At 41.5% G+C, this 24,301-nt stretch overlaps 2 protein-coding genes across 5 annotated transcripts in view; one reads left to right on the top strand and one right to left on the bottom strand.

The window, feature by feature from the left end:
- Window positions 1-20,407, bottom strand: part of Ucp4A (Uncoupling protein 4A) — a 209,134-nt gene extending 188,727 nt beyond the window's left edge. The window contains exons 1-2 of one of the 4 annotated variants that reach the window (XM_067150474.2): window positions 20,260-20,407; window positions 16,597-16,742 (exon numbers count right to left, since the gene is read on the bottom strand). In XM_067150474.2, the coding sequence (XP_067006575.1) occupies window positions 16,597-16,699 (103 nt within the window). In that variant the 5' untranslated portion in view covers window positions 16,700-16,742; window positions 20,260-20,407. Of the gene's footprint in view, window positions 1-16,596; window positions 16,743-16,830; window positions 17,087-20,259 lie in introns of those variants that run through there. The other 3 variants (XM_067150471.2, XM_067150475.2, XM_067150473.2) reach the window with 3 other exon arrangements.
- The window catches only part of drk (growth factor receptor-bound protein 2 drk), a 69,225-nt gene continuing 62,217 nt past the window's right edge, over window positions 17,294-24,301 (top strand). The window contains exon 1 of the mRNA XM_067150476.2: window positions 17,294-17,686. Coding sequence (XP_067006577.1) covers window positions 17,609-17,686 — 78 coding nt within the window. The 5' untranslated portion in view covers window positions 17,294-17,608. The remainder of the gene's footprint in view (window positions 17,687-24,301) is intronic.

The following is a 24,301-nucleotide window of genomic DNA, read 5'->3' on the forward strand; positions in this document are numbered from 1 at the left end:
GCCAGGACTCAGCTAACGGTTTCGTAGTCGCCAACCCCCGCTCCCAAGTTGAGAGACCCTGGGGCCCCTTATAATCGCCTCATACGACAAGCAGGGGGGTACCGTGGGTGTATTCTTCATCTGCGTCCCTCACCCACAGGGGGTGTTAATCTTCTTCCTAACATCCAGCTAGTGACTAAAGCTATTGTCCAAGAGTGGAATAATCTGTCCCAAAACAAGTTGGATTCCTTGATGTTGAATATGCCTCGTCATAAATAAATGATAATTTTGCCTTCGACTGGGCGAGTTGGCCGTGCGGTTAGGGGCGCGCAGCTGTGAGCTTGCATCCAGGAGATAGTGGGTTCGAATCCCACTGTTGGCAGCCCTGAAGATGGTTTTCCGTGGTTTCCCATTTTCACACTAGGCAAATGCTGGGGCTGTAGGCCACCTTAATTAAGGGCATGGCCGCTTCCTTCCCACTCCTACGCCTTTCCTATCCCGTCGTCGCCACAAGACCTGTCTGTGTCGGTGCGACCTAAAACAAATAGTTAAAAAAACTGCCTTCAAAATTCCACATTACCAAAATTTGCTTGTGTTGCGTTTCCGTAGTTTTCCAGGACTGCATTTTGTATTTCTTCCTATACAGTATAGTCTTCGTAATGCATAAAAAACACACACATCAAAATAAAAAGTTCACTAAACTACTTTTGAACACTGTACCTGTACTCAGCTTGTTAAGGGTTACGTACGATAGCTAAGCACTCCCACTCTCAGGACGGTTCAATGTAGCTGAGAACAAATGCTCCTAGCCGCCATATTCACGTGACAAGGGTAGTATTTGTTTCTCGCTATCCCCTGCGTAACTAGGAAATAACAAGAGGAGTGGGGATGCTCTGAAAATGACATGCAACGCGGCGCCTGTAAGAGCCATTCCAGGAATATCTCATCATGGTACCGACTGGAGAACACGTGGTGAGACCGAAACATTAGCTCACGTCCTGGGTTTCTGTCCTTTTGGTGAAAGTGTTAGAAACACCCGCCACCACATCAGGTCATCTATTGCGCAGGAAGCGCCATGGCCTTATTTTAGGAACAACCCCAGCATTTACCTGGTGTGAAAATTGGAAACCACGGAAAGCCATCTTCAGGGCTGCTGACAGTGTGGTTCGCACGCACTATCTCCAGGATGCAAGCTCAGTTGCGCGACCCTAAGCGTACGGTCAACTCGCCCGGTCAGGGAGAATTGATATGATCGCCATTATCGGAAGAGCGTCCGACTCGTTGGCTGAACGGTCAGCGTGCTGGCCTACGGTTCAGAGGGTCCCGGGTTCGATTCCCGGCCGGGTCGGGGATTTTTACCTTAATTGGTTAATTCCAATGGCCCGGGGGCTGGGTGTATGTGTTGTCTTCATCATCATTTCATCCTCATCAAGACGCACAGGTCACCTACGGGTGTCAAATAGACCTGCAGCTGGCGAGCCGAACCCGTCCTGGGATATCCCGGCACTAAAAGCCATACGACATTTCATTTTTCATCGGAAGAGCAGGCTATATTCCAGACCCCACGATAAGATACAGTCGCATCTAACTCATGATGATGATGCTTGTTGTTTAAAGAGGCCTAACATCTAGGTCATCGGCCTGTAATGGCATGAAATAAGACTAAATGGAATGACAAATTAAAAGTCCAAAAACCTCCACTGACCAGAATTCAAAACGTGAGGACGAAGAATTAATGGACGGATATGAATTTAAAACAATCAGTGGACCCGACCCGCAATATCTCGCATTCACAGAAACTGACGTGAAACAATAGTATTATTGACCAAGGGACTGCGTCTATAACGTAATACTCAATCGATGATGCTTTTAGTCTAAAGGGGTCCAAAATCCAACTCATCGGCCCCTCATAATGGTACTTATCGCTAGGAAAGTAGAACCATTGTATTTGTCATATTGCGGTACTAATCAAAAGTAGCGTAGACTCGCGGCATTCCATACAGTATGGTAATGACATTCGCACATGGAATACAGACTTATGGTGTTTCGCACATTGCGGCGCCATTTACAGGCAACGCAAACCTATGGTGTTCATCACATACGTGTACTAACCACAGGGACCCGCACTATCCCGTGGTGTTCCTCATATAAGTGGGTACTAATCATAGGCAAGCCAGAACCATGGTGTCGCTCCTAAAGTGGTACTAATCACAAGTACTGTAGAAGCCGGCAACGTACTCTGTTGCTACTAATCACAAACCTATTTGGTACCTAACATAGTGGTACTATGCGCAAGTAAAAGCGACCTATGGTGTTGCCCACGTGGTGGTACTAATCACAAGTAGCTCCATGGTTCTAATACGATCATCCCTTGGTCGCCCCTTTTAGTCGCCTCTTACGACAGGCAGGGAATAGCGTGGGTGTATTCTTCGTCTGCGCCCCTCACCCACAGGGGGTTGTGTGTTTAGTCCGCGAGAGGTATTTTATTTCCCTCAAGTCCGCTGGCAAGCCGGTTAGGACTCCCCTATCCGCCGCCTGGGAGTATCACCTCTCCCTCGCCCCCCAATATGATTTTAACCCCAAAATGCGTTTCTCTTTGTTTTCAAACGAGATCCAAATGCCAATTTTCACGTCTCTAACAACTTTGGTTTTTATTAGATGTAAGTATCCTCATTTGCCTGCTGCCATTTCTTGATGGATACAGTACTTTTGTATCCATCCCTTGGCACAGGCCAGAGTAAAGTGTAGCTTTCACCTAAGTCCCAGTCTCATCCATGGCTGTGACAATATGGAAGCTGCTGGGGTATGGGTGGTGCTAAGTAATGACATTCAGAGCACGACTAGAGCATCTGAGTGTTATGAAAGGTGTTGCTCATAGGGTCAGTCGTGCTGCAATAGCACTTTCTGACCCAGTGAGGAAAGCAATGGCAAACTACCTCACTCCTCGTCTTGCCTAGTACGCCTCATTTTGGTGCTGTCATTGGTTTTTGCGGTTTCCTTATAACCGCATAACCTTTGGTGGTGCTATTTGAGGATTCAACCAGCCTCTGGGCTGATGACCTAACAGACAGACAGACAGACAGACAGACAGACAGACAGACAGACAGACAGACAGACAGACAAGTATCCTCATACAATTCAATTTTTCAATTCTTTCACCCCCCCCCCCCTTTATTGGATTTTCCGAAATCAAAGGAATATGTGTTTCTTACTTTTAAAGCGGATAGTATCTTCATACAAATAATTCAACCAAGTTTTCAATTCTCCCCTCCCCCCTTTAAGTGGATTTCCGAAAACAAAAATACGTATTTCTTTATTTTTAAAGGCGATTCCAAATACCAAATTTCACGTCTGTAACATCTTCAGTTTTTGAGATATCAGTACCCTAATAAAAATAATTCAACCCCATTTTCAGTCATTTTACCTCCCCCCCCACATCGAAGTGGTTTTTCCGAAAACAATATTGATTGATGATTGATGTTTGTTGTTTAAAGGTCATCGGCACCTAATGGTACGAAATGAGACGAAATGAAATGACAACTTAAAATTTCAAAATCCTCCACTGACCAGAATTCAAAGCATGAGGACGAAGAATGAATGGATGGATATGAAAAAAACGATCAGTGGATCCGATCCACAGTGCCTCACATGCACAGAAGTTGGCACAAAACAATAGTATTACTGACCAAGGGACTGCTTCTATAGCATGATGCGCAATCGATTATTTGGATAGTCCAAACGGGTCCAAAATCAAGGTCATCAGCCCCTCACAATGGTATTTATCGCTAGGAAAGTAGAACCATGCTATGTGCAATGTTGCGGTACTAATCAAAAGTAGCGGAGACTCGCGGTATTCCACACATTATGGTACTATTCACAGGTATTATAATGCGCACATGTAACACAGACCTATAGTGTCTCGCACACTGCGGCGCCACAAACGGGCAACGCAAATCTAAGGCGTTCCTCACATAAGTGGACTAACCACAGGGACTCGTACTATCCCGTGGAAATACTCACATAGTGGGAACGCAGCATACAGTAGGTAAGGCAGAACCATGGTGTCGCTCATCCCATGGTGTTGCTCATATAGGGGTACGAATCACAGGTACTGTAGGACCCTCCTCCTGATTCACACACTGTCGCTACTTATCACAAACCTATTGCGTATATAACATAGTGGTACTACGCCGTTGTAAATGCGACCCATGGTGTTCCCTGCGTGATGGTACTAATTACAAGTAATCTCATGGTTCTAAATGGCTCATCCCTTGGTCGCTCCTTTTAGTCGCCTCTTACGGCAGGCAGGGGATACCGTGGGTGTATTCTTCGTCTGCGTCCCCCGCCCACAGGGGGTTGTGTGTTTGGTCCGCGAGAGGTATTTTATTTACCTGAAGTCCACCGGCAAGCCGGTTAGGACCCCGCTATGCGCCACGTGGGAGTATCACCTCTCCCCCTGCTACGCCAGCGTAGTAGGTTCGTGGTTTCCGAAAACAAAACAAAAAAAAATACATGTTTCTTTATTTTTAATAGAGATAAAATACCTCTTTTTTCATTCTGTAACATGTTACATTTTTGAGATATACTATAGACATGCTCATTTTAAAATTTCACCTCCTTTTTAGTTCCCCTTAAGTGGAGTTACCGAAAACAAATCACCTATGTTTCTTTACATTTATAGGAGATTCCAAATACCAATGTTTATGTCTATAACATCTGAAGTTTCTGAGATATACTGTACACATAGCCTTTCTAAAAATTCACCCCATTTGTCACTCTTGTTTAACCCCCATTAATTGGATTTTCCAAAAACAAAAAATAAGTGTTTCTTTATTTTAAAAGAAGTTTCCAAATACCAATTTTCAGGTCTGTAATATCTTCAATTTCAGAGATATAAGTATCCTCATTAAAGGCATTCAACCCCTTTTTCACCCCTCCTAGTGGGATTTTCCGAAAACAAAATAATACGTGTATGTTTATTTTTAAATGAGATTCTAAATACCAATTTTTACGTCTGTAAACTCTTAAAGTTTTGAGATATAGATACACCCATTTTAAAAATTCACCCCTCTTTTCACCACCTTAGCGATGGAATATCCAAAATTCCTCCCTTAGCGAACACCTACATTGTAATATAAATGTATCCTCAATATTTCATTTCTTTATGTCCAGTAGTTTTGGCTCGGCGATGATGAATGAGTCCGTCAGTCAGGACATGTTCTTATATATATATATATATATATATATATATATATATATAACGGAAAAGTACGCTTCCGTCAAATCATCCAATGACTGAAAAACGCTGAAGTGTGAGGAAGACTGAGCGAGAGGTAGTTTACAATACAGAGGGAGGTACGCAATTAGATACTGACCTGAACTAGGCTAAATAGACAGTCTGATAGAGGGAATTCAGTACCAAAAAACAAAGCATTCAAATGACTAAGCATAACTGTGAAGGAGAAATAAGAACAAACAGATCCTTTGAAGTGTACCAAGAAAGATCAAAAGAAAAAGTCCGTTCTCATTGATGGTGTCCATGAATTTTATTCAAGGCGTATCAGGAGAAAGTAAACAACACAATGAACCAGGTACCCCTGATAGTAGGATCGATGTAAACCAAATCTGCTTGTGTAACGAGTCATCCTTAGACGGAGAAAAAAAATCACTGAGGAAATTGCGACCTTGTGGTACTGGCTATGAAATGACTCATTTTAAGTCATCTGCTCAGAAACTGAGAAATTAACTTTTAGAAATTCTCTCCCTAGCTAAGTGGCACTCCATGTCTCTTTTCCAATATCACTGCAATATAAGATTGCAAATCGTCCCGAATTTTGAATGCGCGAAGCCGTTCAGGACTGCCACTCACGAGTTGGAGGAACTGGATAAGGAAACCCAAGTCTGTTACTGCAGATATTTTTTGGATTTTACTGTACGACTACCGGGAATTCTGAACATGGTTTACACATGAGGCCTCGTTCCATCTGACTGGTTACGTGTATGTACGTATTTATGTATGTATACCACGTAGTTCCGTTTCCTCATACTGGGTCAAGGATGAGACGACACTTTATCGCATGTTCTACGACCGGATGGCCTTCCTGATGCCAACTTCAGTTGAAGTGCTAATGAAGACCAAATGAATGATTGTGAAATAAATTGATTAAGGAAGTGGAAGGAATGGGCTGTGCCTATGAATAGAAACTGTCCCCCCGGCATCTGCCTGGAAGATAAAGTGGGAAACCACACAAAACCACTCTCAGGACAGCCGACGGCAGGGTTCGACCCCACTCGTCTCTCGAATGCAGAGCTTGGCTCCATAGCCGTAGCTCGTGTTACTCCGCTCGGTGGTTACCAAGGTACGTAGAATACAAGGTAGGGATCACGAGAGAGGTGCGCAGTAGCAAGCAGAGCTGTGACGTCACGCAGGACCCTCGCGTTGAATCTGCTCTGAATGAGGTAGAGGTAGTTCGAATAAGAATCGCTGTACACGCAGAAGCTAGGTGCTAATTATACACGATAGTAACATATCTGTGGTGTATAAGAAACCGTGTGTGTTTATTTTATGTGATAAAACGTAAAAAGCAGTAATAGGGTACATTTTTCAATATACTTTATCATGCCATTGCAGGCTGCACACATCATAACAGGCACGCGAAGGAACGAAACATACACTTTCATGTATTCCCTAAAGCCACTGACCTAAATGAATGGTGACAGAAGTAATTAAGACATTAGCGAAACCTATCTTTCTCAGCTTCTAAGGTTCGGAAGGCTTTATGACCATCCTCTTCCGATAGCTGTGGCGCGAAAGGTGAGATCATTGCTTCTTAGCCTCAATGCTTCCGAGGCGATAAGAAATTCCATCTGTTCTCCGGAAGATTATGAAACATTACGCCCAAATATGTTACATGCTACTGATGAACTCGATCAAAACTCGGATATCGTGTGCCAGTCTAAGGCCAGCGTTGAGCCCACAACATCCTATTGTTTACCGGAGGATGAGCAAGGGTTCGTTAAAGCCCTTGAAGAGCAGGTAAAACAGCCCGAAGACAGTCGCGAAACCAAGGATCGTGATGAGCTGCTTGAAAACTTCACAGGCTATATTGTAGCTTTTAGGGTAAAGAAAAAAAAAAAAAAAAAACCTCGAAATAGAAAACAATTACGGAGAGGTCAAACTACAAGGGGTGGAAATCAGATTTCAAAAAGAGGTCCATTTTCCTTTTTTTTGCAAGATGCTTTACGTCGCACCGACAAAGATAGGTCTTATGGCGACGATTGGACAGGAAAGGGCTAGGATTGGGAAGAAAGCGTCCGTGGCCTTAATTAAGGTACAGCCCCAGCATTTGCTTGGTGTGAAAATGGGAAACCACGGAAAACCATCTTCAGGGCTGCCGACAGTGGGGTTCGAACCCACTATCTCCCGAATACTGTATACTGGCCGCACTTAAGCGACTGCAGTTATCAAGCTCGGTAGTTTCAATTTTACCACGGGAAAGTACTGAAAGAGGGTTCAAACATCATCACAAACCTTACGGATATCCTGAAGAAGGAATTCCCCGAAATTTATGAGTTTGCAAGTTGCTTCGTGAGAAGCCGTTCTTTTATTCGAATGGGCGCTTTAAACAAAAGTAAGACATTCAAGAGACCGGCTTTCAGTTAATAAAACACCGATATAGAAAGAAGAAAAGCAAAGAAATTCCATTGATGCTAGGGATAAGTGTGTTTGATATTCTTCTTTTTTTTAATATCAGCATTACACTTTGTGTATAAAGTACCTGTTATTTTTTTTATTAAAGACAATTTATTATGTTTTATATGAAACCAGTGCTAAGAATGTTAATATGCAGGCTCATTAATTTATATGGCCTATCTAATGTTAACGTAGAATTTGTCAGTGCCTGGCACTTGGAGGAGAACATTTACTGTACTGCTTGTGTTGTGGACAGTTTCCTAACATTTACTGTTTGTATTGTTGATAGTGTATATAGTTTCCCAGTATTGCTTGTAACAACGGACATATTTCTTGCAGTCATCAAGCTTTAATGTTTGCGTCTGTAACTGTAACAATTAGAGCCCTTTGTTATTGTTATCATAGGTGTTGAGAACATGAACATATGGAATGGTCATTCCACTGCGATCACAGTCTTAGCAGTGTTACAACCTTTTATACAGATCGAAATACTTCAGAAACGCAGCTGGATTCACACTGTATTTGCTCTCCTATTATTACTCTACTGTAATAGTGAAGTGCAATGCCTTTTGTGAGGTGATGTTAAAATATCATTGAAGTTCTCTTATCTCTAACTTGTGGCTAAAACAGAATAGTTTACAGCTGTATATTAGCCTACCTCATGCAGAACACAAGGCGCTGAGGGTTCACGTGACGTCATCGACGGCCAAGCGTGGTGGGGAGACCTGCGCGTTATCCCTACCTCTTACTCAAACTACCTTGGGTGGTTACGTGAATTCTCGAAATGATCGCATATGGGCCACACACACTCACACAGTATTCATTAAAGATCCATGAACCCACAGAAGGTCGGAGTTTGGTGTGCAGTCTTGGCAAAAAACGACTAGTGGTTCCTTTCTCTTTATCGGATACGATGAAAGCAGACCGATACAATGACATTTTCCCTGCAATCTGTCGAGCAACTAGAATGCGATGAGCGAACTCAGGGTTTTTAGCAAGGCGGCGCAACTAGCCACACGTCAGTTGAGTCTCTCGCTTTGATTAGCAACTTTCTGAGGATAGAGTAATCTCTATTAGTGATGATAATGATGACGATGATGCTTGTTGTTAAAGGGGCCTAACATCTAGGTCATCGGCCCTTAATGGTACGAAATGTAATGACAATTTAAAAGTCCAAAACTCATCCACTGACCAGTAGTGTAATACGCACAGGTAACGCAGACCTATGGTGTTTCCCACATTACGGCTCCACAAACCCATTGTGTTCTTCACATAGGTGTACTAATCACAGTTACTCGTACTATCCCGTGGGGTTCCTCACACAGTGGGTACTAATCACAGGCAACGCCCAGACCCGTGGTGTTTTTCACAATGGTACTAATTACAGGTAATGTAAGCCGCATGATGTTCCGCATATAGTGGTACTAATCACGGGTACTGTAAAACCCATACTGATTCACTCTCTGTTGCGACTAATCACAAACCTATTGTGTACCTAACAAAGTGGTACTACTAGCAAGTAAAGGCGACGCATGGTGTTCTTCGCGTGATGGTACTAATTACAAGCAGTCTCATGGTTCTAATTTAATCATCCCTTGGTTGCTCCTTTTAGTCCGTTCTTACGACAGGCAGGGATTACTGAGGGTATATTCTTCGTCTGCGTCCCTCACCCGCAGGGGGTGGTGTGTGTGGTCCGCGAGAGCCATTTTATTTCGCTCAAGTCCGCCGGCAAGCTGGTTAGGGCCCCTCTACCCGCCACGTGGGAGTATCACCTCTCCCCTGCTACGTGTAGTAGGTTCGTGGCTAAGAAGTTGTGGCCGCCTAGATCACCGGACTTAAAGACACCAAATTATTTCCTATTGGTTTATCTCGCGGATAATGTGCATCACAATCGACCACGAAAAATTGAAGATTTGAAGACTAACATCATGACCGAAATCAACAGAATAACAAGAAATGCAGCGAATTGACAGAAGCATGGGGAGACGGGTCTTTATAGCAACAGCAAGATGGATGCCATTTCCAACATCTGCTATAATAGCAAGCGAATATTTGGAACATACCTGCATCTTCCTATCTACTGAAAATGAAAACCTACAACCTGCTTTCCAGTCTTTGACCAGGTCAGGGATGTAATGAATGAATCAGATATAGGCTGTTATTACGATGGGGTCGCCACTCCCAAAGTGATTTACATTAATGAGTGATAGATGCTATGAAATGAGAATGCAGAGTGTTGCTGGAATGAAAGATGACAAGGAAAACCGGAGTACCCGGAGAAAAACCTGTCCCGCCTCCGCTTTGTCCAGCACAAATCTCACATGGAGTGACCGGGATTTGAACCACGGTATCCAGCGGTGAGAGGCCGACGCGCTGCCGTCTGAGCCACGGAGGCTCTCCTTCCTATCTACTACCAGACAGAAATGGAGGTGGTTTTGAAAACCAACTGGTTGACCAACCGGTCAATACAAAATTCAGTCACCATGGAAAGATCAAATTCTGTATTCAGTTCTGTATACAAATACATAATTACGGAGTACATCATTCATTAAGAAATGCCTCAAGCCAAGTCCAATTCCATAATTAAAACAAACAGTGGTGGCAATGGTTGTATAATAACTGTTTTAAGGAACAAATGAACGATATCATCGGCCCATTCAACATGACAATACAAAACAAACCCCATGCTACACAACAGCCCTGATGAACCTTAGCGTACCAAGCGACCCCTGTTCAGCCCGAAAGCCTGTAGATAACGAAGTGACGCGTGGTCAGCACGGCGAATCCTCTCGGCCATTATACTTTTCTTTGTAGGCCGGGACCGGTATCTCACTGGAAAGTAGCGCTTCAAGTGTTCTTATGTAGGTTATGCGAACCTCGAACCAGCCTTCGGATAGAGGTAAAAATCCCTGACCTGGCTGGGAGTCTAACTCGAAGCCTCCGGGCGAGGGACAAGCTCACTTGTCAAATAAGCTTTATCAAAAAATAAGATCCTTAATAATATTAACTGCTGGATGACAATGTTATAAATAGATTTTTTTCTAGTTGTTTTACGTCGCACCGACACAGATAGGTCTTACGGCGACGATGGGACAGGAAAGGGCTAGGAGTGGGAAGGAAGCGGCCGTGGCCTTAAGGTACAGCCCCATTTGTCTGGTGTGAAAATGGGAAACCACGGAAAACCATTTTCAGGGCTGCCGACAGTGGGGTTCGAACCCACTATCCCTCGAATACTGGATACTGGCCGCACTTAAGCGACTGCAGCTATCGAGTTCAGTTATATAAATAGATCATCTTTATGTCATGCATGTCATATCCAGTATGATGTCATGATTTCCTATCACTCTTCCAGTTATCCAATACGTGCGTGCAAGCATGGCCGTCTGTAGTACTATAGACTACTATGTGCAAGCCTTAAAAGGAACCTTCAACACAAAAGATATAGTCGAAACGAACTTCTGGTTTGAATTTCAGTTAGTTACCAAATTATAACCAGTCCGCCTCTGTGGTGTAGTGGTTAGCGTGATTAGCTGCCACTCCCGGTGGCCTAGCCACGAAATTTGTGAAGTGGTATGACTGGAACAGTGTCCGCTCAGTCTCGGGAGGTCAACTGAGTACAACGGTGTTCGATTCCAACCCCATCCATCCTCAATGTGGTTTCCTTGTCTATCCTTTCCAATCTCCCCTCACCCTCCACACGGCGTGTTCAGCATAGCAGGTGAGGCCACCTGGGCGATGTACTGGTACTTCTTCCCAGTTGTATCCCCGACCCAAAGTCTCACACTCCAGGACACTGCCCCTGAGGTTATAAGAGGTGGGATCCCTCACCGAATCCAAGGGGAAAACCAACCCTCGACGGTAAACGGATTATGAAAGAAAGAAAGAAAGCTAACATTCTGTCATCGTAGGGAGTGCAGTTCGAAGTACAGTACATTTTTTTTTCAGTCACCGAAAAGTAACCGATACTTGAAAAATTATGATTGCTGTTTTAAGGGGCCTAAATTCCAAGTCATCAGCGCATACTTGAAACATTCTTGAATAAACACAATGGCTATATCATTGACATTGTTAAAATTTCTATATCAGTAAGAGTAGAATAGAATAAAATACTCCCATCTTCCCAGTTTTGGATTGCAAGAAACTGAGGAGAGAGTATTAGTTTACAGACAATTAGGCATATGTCTATTATTACAGCCGAAACAAACCAGCGAACATAATTTGAAAGAAATACACTACGTAGGACATACCAATTAAGAGGAATTCTACCACCTAGATAAATATAAAGTACACTGCTGTGCAAAACTCAAGGACGAAAGTAACTTTTGCATGTTTGTGTCACTGCCAAGTAACATAGCTCGATAAAACTCAAACCATACATAGGAAGAACTGCTACAGAATGGTACGGTAGGTAACAAAGGAACTGAGATGAACAGAAATGACACTTTTATATACAGACAATAAATTACACATAAGTCACTGTGACTCATGATGGTCCCATGGGCATCACAAAGAAGGGACATGGTTCTTAAAAGGGTGTGCGATCACCACGGACAGTGGTGAATGCACTGCAATGTGTTCTCATGCTGCCCACAATATTGGTAAGGAGTTCTTATGGTAGGGCATCCAATTCCTCCACCAGCGCTGTTGACAACTGCTAGATGGTCGTTGGTGCATGTGGACGTGCTGCAATACGTCTGCCCAACATGTCCCACAAGTGCTCGATAGGATTTAAGTCGGGAAAATGGGCAGGCCAGTCCACTCGCCGAATATCATCTTGTTCCAAGAACTCCTGTTCGATGTGGTCGTGCATTGTCATCCATAAAAATGAAGTCAGGGCCGAATGCACCCCTGAAAAGACACACATGGGGAAGGAGTACACTGTCACAATAACGCTGACCCGTGAGTATACCCCGTTCAAAAATTTGGAGATTGGTACGCCCATGCAACATTATGTCTCCCATACCATAACACTTAGACCACCAAAATGATCATTTTTTTTTTTTTGCTAGTTGCTTTACGTCGCACCGACACAGATAGGTCTTATGGTGACGATGGAACAGGAAAGGGTTAGGAATGGGAATGAAGCGGCCGTGGCCTTAATTAAGGTACAGCCCCAGCATTTGCCTGGTGTTAAAATGGGAAACCACGGAAAACCATTTTCAGGGCTGCTGACAGTGGGGTTCGAACCTACTATCTCCCGAATACTGTATACTGGCCGCACTTAAGCGACTGCAGCTATCGAGCTCGGCATGATCATATTCGACAATGTTCCCGAGTGCCTTACGTGTTCCCAAAAAGTGCTACTGCACACTATCACTGAAATAGACAATAAGGTAGGGGCAATTTTAATTCCAAGTTTAAGGCCTAAAATAATAAGAAAGGACAACTTAAAATTTAAATCTGGTTTCAATGTAGGGTAATCACACAATATGAACATCACAAAATGGATTTGAAAATCACTGTACAGTACTGGGAGTTTTCTGTCAAATGCATTAAATTTGCCATATGGAGCAAAGTCACTTCTACCATAGACTTAAATTAATTCACTTTCACTTAACAAAGCCCTGAAAATAACAGACAATAAACTCCAGAAAAGGAGCACTACAAAGTGTACACTTAACAATACGAACACTAACAGATGAAAACTAACAGCAGTACCGGTATGCTGGGAAAAGAAGAATTTACCAAGAGACAGTAAAGAATGCCGAGAAAGAGTTTCAGGGGGAGGAAGAAAGGAAACTAGTCGCAGAAGCTGATTGGAATCCTTATAAAGCACTGACTCAAGTAAATCCAAGATTTCCCAGATACATCTCAATAGACGCTTGGGAACATTACCTTATGTCTATATCGCAGATAAAAGACATGTGCCCATCAGTAGTAATGGATGAAATTGTAACCCCTGTAGATGTGGAAAAACTATTCTCCAAGGCGGAGGTGACACTGGCAATACTAAGCTGTAAAGAGAAGAAAGCGTGTGGGTCTGGTGAGATCCATAATGAACACATCAAAGGACTAATTTAAGATTTGGGAGATGAAATCAAAACTCTCTTCAATGAATTTCTAACGGCAAGGGGACATTCCTGAGAACTGGAGGAAATCGACAGTAAAGATGCTTGATAAAGGAAAAGGCAATGTAGAAAACCCCAACAACTACAGCAGAATAGCCCTTGAATGCTCTCTACTTAAGATCCTCACACAGTTATTATCAAACTGACTCACTGAGTTGGCAGATGCTCCCTTCCTGAAGAACAACTTGGATTCTGGAAGGGAAAAGGAACACTACAAGCAATACAATGACTTCAACAGAATATAGAGGAGGCACTCAAGACCAGATGGGAAACTGCAAGCAATGTTTGTGGATTTCTCCAAAGCTTTTGATACCATTAACGGGAATAACCTCATAGAAGAATTAGAGCACCACATAGGACATCAACAACAATGATGCAATCTCATGAGCATTCTAAATTAAAATTACATCGAGATAGATGATGGAATTTCTAGATCAGGATCCGTAAGGCAGACGACAGTACCGCAGGGATATCCCCTCAGTTCCCTTTTATACTGTACATAACAGCCACAGCCGACATCACACTTTTGATCTCGGAAAGGGTCAAGATTTATACGAGTATGTACATGGATGATCTAGTGATAATCTCAACATTGTCAGAAGATCTCCAGCCATCTTTCAATCAGCTAGCAGAATGGGCAGACACGATTGAGTTGCAAATAAATGGAGAAAAGACTGTATTGCATTCAGAAGGGGTGGAAAACAAACAGTATTTACACAGAAGAACAAACCCCAAGCCACTGTGACACACATAAAATATTTAGGCGCATGTTTCTGCAACCAAGTGGAAATAAAGTCTCATTACACATTAAAGACAGAATCACTGCTGCCATCAGAGCTCTGAACAATATAAATCAACTGAGGAAATTATCTCTAAACACTGCGATGCAGCTTTTCCAGGTTAAAGTTTCCCCAGTCGCCACTTATGGACTATAAAATATCTGGCAGCATCTCACAAAAACTCACCTGAAAGAACCTGAGGAAATAAAGGCAATTTTCCTCATAAAAAGTACTATGCATGTCCAAGTTCACACACTCTCACCTGGTATATGTCCTGGCGAGAAAACAAATTTATGCTGAGGAGGTGCTTCATGCTTTACTATTCCCAGCTACCCCAAGCTATGTGGAGATAATGAAAGAAATGAACAATAAATAAACAGAAATATGGGATGATTTCTTTGCAACTGACACCATGATACTAGAAGACTAGAAGGCAAGTTTTGAGCTAAGGCATATGTAGTACGTTTACAAGGTTCGGACCTGCCTTCGAGCAGAATAACCCTTACCTTAGATCGATCTGAGTACACTTCCCATATTGAAAACGCCATGTAAACGGGGACTTGATTCGGATTGAGTCTCAAGGTCGATACGGTAAAATCTGGGATCGTATCGTACTCGGTTCAAATTGAGTTCCATGTAAACGCGGAATGTACTGAGACTGGGCAGACACTCCATGTTTGTTCTGACTAAATGATCATCATCAAAGTTCTGTCGAAATAACAAATATAATAAGCCAGTAAATTTATTTACCTATATAAATGATCAGCAACTGCAATCATATTATGAGACGGCAAGCCCTTGCGATTAACAAAATCACGATAACCTTCTGTTGGGGGTAAAATTGGAATGTGCGTTCCATCTATTGCACCCATTACATTTGGAATACCACACATAATTTCAAAACTGAAAGTTATCTCCTGGGCTTCTACTGCATTTGGCGTTTTTAAATTCTAAGAGGTGATATCGATTTTACTACAATTCTGCATGTTCGTATACGTCAATGTTGTCTCGTGGATTCAATACGATACGGTACTCAAATAGCCTACTACATGTAAATGGGGAACGTATTCAATACGGTAAGTGTACTCAAATCGATCTCAATCCCCATGTAAACGTACTAATGATGACCAGATTTGTTGTGCATGGTTTTCACTACCGGATCTGCAGCACAGCGAGGTACCATGTATCAGGTACAGAGTGTAAATGCAAATTATGTGGAGACTGGTGTATGGCTTGATATAGAAAGTAAATTTCTCATGTTTATACTGCTTACACAGGAAATAGAAGAGATATTAGATATTTTATACTCTAACACTTCATATTTCAGTTTCAAAGTGATATATTCACAGATGTTATTCCTATCAGTTCAGAGACACAATCTGAGTGTACCAGTACATACATATGTCATCCCATGTGAATTCACTTTTGATTGTTTAAACTCCCATGACCCTTTTTTTCCCTCTTTTCTGAAAGTTCCTCCTCCTTCAAGGGGCAAATGCTCTTTTATGTCTAGCAGAGACTTCTTCCTGGACTTTTCTCTATTGAATGGGGTAGGCAATCGATGTGGATCTGGCCCAGTTTTTCGGTCGGATGCCCTTCCCGACATCAACCCTATCTGGAGTATGTTTCTGAGGTGGTTAGTAGTCTTAAGTTGTTCGTAAATGATGAGAAATGTATTAAGACAAACACGAACACCCGATTCAGCATTAGAGAAATTAATCATTGGTAGTTAAAATCTCCGGTCCGTATACACATACCTAGTAGAGACTATAACCTCAAATAATCAGAATCTTACATATTTATAATAGTTTTAGGCTACACTGAAATTAATTATCCGGCTACAAACTAGTAATCGAATACCAGGGAGATAAATAATACTGCAGTATTTACAAGACAACAAGAAATAAGGTCTCACAACCAAGAGCGCAATACTGTTATAGGTACATACATTCAAACTAAAATCCCATTCGTTGTGAACCTAACAATGAAATTTACCAATTATACTGAATATTTAATGAAATTAGAACCTTATTAATACATTATGATTGTAATAAATTGATATAATCAAAGTACATACCTACTTCCGCTATACTTGCTGCAACAACTGATACAATGTAGGTACACCAAAACGCATCGGCATAATTCGTTCTTGGGGGTACTGGTACTGGGGAAGGCACCATATTGCGGCGATCATGAAATATACTGGCATGAGTACTTCTCCACCTATAATAAAAAAGTCAACAGACTATTTTAAAGCCGTCGACAGAATAGCTATACCAGATCAGCTGACTAGCAAAACAAATACACGCACACATCCACCCAAACTACTCGACAGTTCCTCCAAGCGGGTAAATGAGGTGGACTGTTTTCTTTTATAATTTACTATCTTATTGCCTACTTTAACCTCACAAAAGCTCACCATGCCCTACCCTAAATCTTGACCTTCGGCGTTTTCATGCTGTAGCAGAAAAACAAACTGGCCGCAGTATGATTTTCATTTGTTAACAAAATCCAAAACGTACAAAATAAAAGCACAGTTTCCGTTCCGCCTAGTAACAGCTATGCCTACGCCAATGACATTAGATACTCTTAAAAAATAATTCTTTTTCCAGTCTTTGATTCTGTAAGTCTGTGTTGAAGATGGTGTTGGGAAGGAAACTAATTTCACACCACCTCATTGAACGATGAGACGCATTTACTTCCAGTGAAAATAAAGTAAAACACGACTCTCTCAGACGCGGAATAATCCCTACCCAGAGTTATCTATGGGAATGGTATCGTAATGGATGCCAGTGGGAGTGTGTTCTGATAAACGGTTGTGATTTACTAAAATCACAGTGAATAACCTTCGCAGCGAGGAACCGAGATGTCTATTAGCAATGAGTTTTTACTATAGACGTTACGTCTGAACTAGATTTGTACTGCATTTATTTAAAATACCACTTAACTGTTTTTAATGCTTTTGAAGGAAGTTAAATTGTCGCAAGGATCGCTGCATGAAGGCTTAACCTTGCTCGTGCAGTGATAACACAGGTGTCATTTCAGTGAATTAATTGGACTTCTGCTACCTGAAGACTTACATCATCATCATGGAAGCAATAGCCAAGCATGACTTCAACGCAACAGCGGACGATGAACTTAGTTTTAGGAAAAGTCAAGTGTTAAAGGTTTGTGTAATTATTTCAATACTGTATTTAAAAATACGATTTTGCCTTATAGGTTATGTGTGACCTGTTTTTTGGTTTAACAGTTAAGGCTGTATTTTCGTGATATCTGCATAACGTTTTCATACTACAAAAGGGAAAGAATGGGGTCGATTTGCAGTTCATAAAAACATAATATAGCTTAGCATGGAAGTGCTAGGGAATTTTTACCTGTCCACTGACAGTTCCTCCATGTTACGTTCAAATGACATTTCTGTGGGGGAAAGTATTCAATAGCGTACTGCTTGGGAGTTTATAGTGCCTAATTCTTGTTGTTTGGTTGTTAAAGCGAAATATGTTTGAAAATAAAAACATGCATTATATATCATAATTAGGTATATTTTTTCTTGTTCTTATTACTCTCTTTTTAGGATGACATAGTATTGAGACAGGGTCTGAAATATTTTCTTATGTAATTTGAGATCATTATGACAGTCTACTTGCTGCAATAAATCTATTATTAATAATAGTTCAGGTTTAATGGTTGGCTTAATTGACCACATACGTGCAGTTAGGGTCACGCAGCTGTGAGCTTGCATCTGGGAGATAGTGGGTTCAAACTCCACTGTCGGCAGCCCTGAAGATGGTTTTCCATGGTTTCCCATTTTCACACCAGGCAAATGCTGGGGCTGTACCTTAATTAAAGCCACGTCCGCTTCCTCCCAACTGCTAGGCCTTTCCTTTCCGATCGTCACTGTAAGACCCACCTGTGTCGGTGCGACGTAAAGCCCCTAGCAAAAATTAACCACATAAGTTGTACCATGTAGGAATTGAGATTTAATGCTTTAATGGTACAACAAAAGTTTAGAATGAGCCATTGAAAGAAAGCAAAATCAGATTACAGTTGATAAAAGGAAACTCTTATAATTGTGATCCACTTGAAAGATACTATGGTATCTTCATTTTGTCCCTGAAGGGATTCTGTAATTGATAATGTAATTCCAGTTTAAATGTTTTGGTTCCCATTTTAACTTCAGGAAAATGTTAAGATAGGCCTGAACATAAATTGTCTGCAGGTATATTTCCTTTCTGTCCTAGCTCCAGTTCATTAGACTACAATTATGTAGACTTATGAATGAAACATTTTTTTCATGGCTCAGTAGGTGGTATTTGAAGGTGCTCAAATACGTCAGCCTTGTGTCGGTAGGTTTAATGGCACGTAAAAGAACTCGTGCGGGACTAAATTCCGGCACCTCAGAGTCTCCAAAAACCGTCAAAGTAGTTTTGGTACGTAAATACAATATTATTATTAATGAAACTTTTATTGCAGCCAATGGCCATTGTGAATAAAGAATTGTTACAATTCCAATATTAAAGTACACAATCTAACACTCATCAGAACAGAATTTGTTCCAGGATATACACTAGAGTTTGCAGTATGTTGTGTGGTATCGTTTACAAAGATTAATGTAGACTTATATCTACAACTTGGTAACATAGGACGTGAGATGGACTTGTACTAAGATGCAAAATATCTGTAGCCTACATTCCGCAAAACTTTTAGTGAAACTTAGTTTTACGGGGGTGAGGAGTAAGGAGGGTGCTACCCCGGTTCTGGTAATACTGCCAACTGAATGGAAATGAATCGATAGTATGATTGATCGATATGAATTTTCTAAACCTTCATTATCTTAAGCCAACAACTGTGTCATACACACACTATATAACATTTTTCGATGTGATTCTTGTTCCTAGCATGAATTCTGAGAAATATCACCTCCACAATCACTTTCACAATCGTCACTGCTATCTGCAGTACTAGTTCGTAAAATGTACGCCAGATGTCTCACGGCGATGCATAATCGATTCATAGTTTGTGTGTCAAAGGTTGGCAGTATGAATCTTGAAGATAAGAGTTCTACCGATTCAGCACTAGGGTGCCCAAGTACAGGGCGCCAGGAAATGTTCTCCGCAGCGCCTGCGTGCTGCTGCGCAAGGTGGCATCAGCAGTTAAGTTGGCAGCACGGCTGCTGCCGTTTGTATCAAAACAAACAGTAAACTTTGTACTCACCACGGCAATTTATAACAGATGCTGAAAGTGTTGCCCTAGTGTTCGAAGACAGACTTCAACACGTCTACACATATTGTCTAAGACTTCCACTAAAGTTTCTTGCGTAATAGACTGCACATAATGAATGATATTCACTTTAAATTCATCAATCTTTTTTCATCTGTTAAAAGCGTAGGCCTGCCTGTTCCCGGTACATCATGAACTGAGCCGGTCACACAAAATTATTTATCAAATCTCGAACGATATCCTGGTTTGGACACTTTGAATTAGGAAAACCACGCCTGAAATCTTATTCCACCATGAAGGGTCAGGGTAAAAAAGCAGGAGAGTCAATATTTGTACAACTTGAGAAAAAGCAACTTTTGTGCTAGACTTCCCTAGTTCTTTCCCCTAACAGCGAAACTTTGAGTGCTAATTTCTCCTGACTCGCCTGCTTTTTTTCCATTTCCGACCACTCAATAGATGCGCATGATCACTCTGAAGCGGGCTGTAACAATATCTCAATTTCGATGAAAAAGTGACTTACCTGGGTTTTTCCCCCGACCCTTCAAATAAGCTCTCTCTTCAGTAGTAAACATTACCGCTTGTATCTTGTTGTACTATTCCAATAATCTTATCTGAACGCTCGTGTAATGCAATACTCACTGACGATTTCGACAGTCCACAGCTCTCACGTGTGGCCTTCCCTGCACTGCTATCCTGTTGACCTTGGCCTGTCGGCGAGTGAGTGTGACAGATATGATACCGTGCTGCCAACTAAACTGCTGGCACCAGTTCGTTATCACTAAAAGTTTTGCGTACTGTAGTGTCAGAAAGATATCGGGTATATTTACATTAATCACTAAAAGAGAAACAAAATACTGTAGTACCACCAATTGAGGGCCTTATAAGTAAAGAGACTGATAGCCTAGTCCATTTTTTCACTTTATAAAAGAAAAGTTTTTATTACGTCCTGTTCAATACATGTATCCATCTTTTGATGGAGTGATTTTAATCAAACATGTTTTGGTTCATTTTGGGCCATCTTCAGTTAAAAAATATTAAAAACTAGTGCACTGTTACATCAGTGAAACGAAGTTCCCATTGTGTAAGGAATAGAATAAACATCATTATGTATTTTCAAAATACTGTTTAAACGTATAGTTTTAAGTAGAGCTGTCAATGTAATTGATTAATCGGACCGATTAATGGATTAATCTAAAAATCTGATAAACAGATCTGCGTGCTTTAGTTGATTAATTGAACCGATTAAAATTGTCATCAATCAGTTAGTCAATCAGTCATCAATGATCTGCATTTAGGGCTGTTACCCTGGTGGCAGATTCCCTATCAGTTGTTTACCTAGCTTTTTCTTAACACTTGGTTACGTGTGCAAAAGTTATAACATAGTTGCATGCATAGCGGGGATTCCTTCATCTAATATAAAATGTTAATTTCGTGCACTTTTAGAAGCTGTATTTGTCTTATGTTCTGTAGATAATTATAATTGTCACAGTCTTACTGTTTTATATTGGTCCTACTCTTATTTTTGTAGTTAATTACAGTATAAAAGAGAAACTATGTAAATGTTTCATCTAATTTGCTTGCTGGTAGTCTTGCGTAACTATGACGTTGTTACACGCGTTGGCAGGGTTTACTCGCCATGGTGAATTTTACTGCAAGTAGGCTTGTCACTTCTAGCTATTACTGACGTTATTGTTACCCGTATGACTGTATTGATTCATTGTAGTGTGTTATGGGATACTTCATTACAACCCGCTTTCCACAAAACTAGGCTAGAAGTTTTATTTTGTAGCATATTTTAGTTTTACGAATATTCTGAATGAAACTGTAAAAACATTTGAAGTGGAACTATTGGTACAGTATACTCTAATTGAAGAAAAAATAATAAATCTGCATGTCTGTCTGTTAGGTCATCAGCCCAGAGGCTGGTTGGATCCTCAAATAGCACCACCAAAGGCTAAGCAGTTATAGGGAAGTTGCAAAAACCATCGGCAGAGCCCAAATGAGGCGTACTAGGCAAGATGAAGAGTGAGGTAGTTTGCTATTGCTTTCCTCATTGGACCAGAAGGTGCTGCTGCAGTACGACTGTTCCTATGAGCAACACCTTTCATAACACTCAGGCATTAGCTGTGCTCCAAATGTCATTACTCAGCACAACCCATACCCCCGCAGCTTCCATATTGTCACAGCCATGGATAAGACTGAACTTCGGTGGAAGCTACACTTTGCTCTGGCCTGTGCCAAGAGACGGGTACAAAAATACTGTATCCATCAAGAAATAGCAACAGGAGGAATGAAAAAAAATCTTTTCGCGCACACTCTGCACCGTCTAGTTGGGAAATTGTCCGATTTTATGCCTGGGAATTTATGAAGCACATGCTCTTTTATTTTCCCATCAAGTCAAAAGTGGTGGATCATTAGCCGGAGTTCGCTTGAAACGGTGGGCTGATGAGCCTACTGAAAAGACCGAGATGGGACCGGTGACACAGAAATATTCGTGGCTTCTGATGGTTTTCAACTTCTGCCTTTCACTGAATTCCTTAGAAAGTCCCCTGTTCTGTCTTATTGTCCCACATAAAGCTGTTTTTCATTCACGCAATTCCTTGGCTAAGCCTACACTATTGTAAAAATTCTCCATGTGCACTCTAAAGTCCTGGCGAAAGGTGGGGATATAATGTCATACATAGTGTCCCGGATGGTCATGCTACTTGCATCATAGATTTTCAACTTACATATGCATCAAAGCGGCCCCTCCAAGCTAACATTCCTACATCAAGGGCGACTTTCTGATCCGGAGTGTACACAACTGAAAACTGGTTGCTGAGCCTTTCAAGAATGGGCCTAATTTTGTATAGCCTATCAGGATTCCCCTCATAATGGCTGCTGTTGCTAAAGTGTAAGAACGACAATATGTTTTCGAACCGGGTTCATGCCATAGTTTTCGAAAAAATTGGCGAACCAAAAATAGTGCCCTCTGTCCTGTACATTTTCAGATCTGGTTTTTGAATTGTTCCGGTTACAAACATTAGTCCTAAAAAGTATTTCATCTCATTTACTCAACCGGTTTCCACGTCTGGAAGACAGAACATTTAGCGAATGGACGCAGTGCTGCATTAATAACTTGTTCCACGTAAAGGTTTGTCTGATGGCATGTATATTTAAGGAAATCGTCGTTTACAAATAAATTGACGAAAGACATAATTTCGTTGCTATTTTCAATGTCAATACTTAATCCTACCCGGCCAGTGAACTTGATTGCAGGCGGGCAATAAGAGGGATGCGTATCGGATATTTGAATGTGCTGAATTTCACTTTGCTCAGAGATCATCGGAATTGCTTTTGCTATCACTGAAATCAGGGATGAGTTCATCACCAGAATCATCGTTCAGTAGTATGTCTTCAATTTCCTCACTTCGTATAGTGCATTTGTAACTCGACATCTTATCGCGATACAATAAATCACTTCACTACACACCCTCACAAGAATACCGCGACTGGCTGAAGTCCGTGTTTACTCAAAAAAAAAACAAAAATAAAACGGAAGCAGTGGAATGTACCCTCTGTTCAGGTAGTCATGGTGAGGGACTGTCCATTAATATGCCATCTGTGGTTTTCAGTACGAACTACGACTTTGTAGAAATTTAGTGCTAAATTCGAAACGACGTTTACATTGAGCGACCTTAAATGCCTTAACTCGGATATGGTCCCGCATATAGGCTGCTCTTAAATGCCGTAAGGCGTCTACAGGAATGAATGTGTTAATATCAGACCTCTTAACAACAATTGAATGGGAGATGATAGATAAAATGATTGTGTGTTTTAAGCCATGTTTAAAAATATCAGACCACCTTGGTGGTAACAAATATGCAACAGGTAGTGTATTGCCTGCAGTAACCAGTGACTACGGGCTCTCAAGAGCACATTAGCACGTGAACACCCTGTTCTCCAGCACATTCACGCATTCACGGATAATTCAAAATTATTTCCTTTGTTTCGACCTGATTGCATCATTTTGCAAACAGTCATCCTTTCATCAGTCGATCAAAAGCAATCTTTCTCCTTACATCAAAGCTCCGTTACACTGGCAGCTGTTCATTTTGACCGAGAGTGCAGGGAGCACACTGGATATTGTGCTATGATCCTGAAGACTATGCGCATGCAAATTATAGCATGGTTTGTGCACAGATATCCCCATAAATGAGGAGCCTTGTAAGGTATGTGCCTTTCAATCAACAAACACCCTCTAACCAGAGACAGTATTACAGTCCACTGGGGTCCGCCACCTCTCGTATTTCTGTTAGCCGCAGCCTCCCAGAAGTTGCTGTTGCATTACCACGCCTGAAGATTTCTCTAGTAATTCTGGACAAGTGCGTGTAATACGGGGAAGAAGTTCGCTTTATGCTGTGGGTGAATAATCGTTTCAAGTGAAATAAATTTGAGTACCGGTAAATGTGGTACCCATAATTTTTATGCTTGTCATACTTATGTAAACTTTGTGCTATGTAAAAAACCAAGAATAGTGCTCGCATCGTTTAATACTCGCTACAGTATAGCATTCCATGAAT

Source organism: Anabrus simplex, chromosome 6 (assembly GCF_040414725.1).
Source record: "Anabrus simplex isolate iqAnaSimp1 chromosome 6, ASM4041472v1, whole genome shotgun sequence".
In the NCBI taxonomy this organism is placed as follows: Eukaryota; Metazoa; Arthropoda; class Insecta; order Orthoptera; family Tettigoniidae; genus Anabrus; species Anabrus simplex.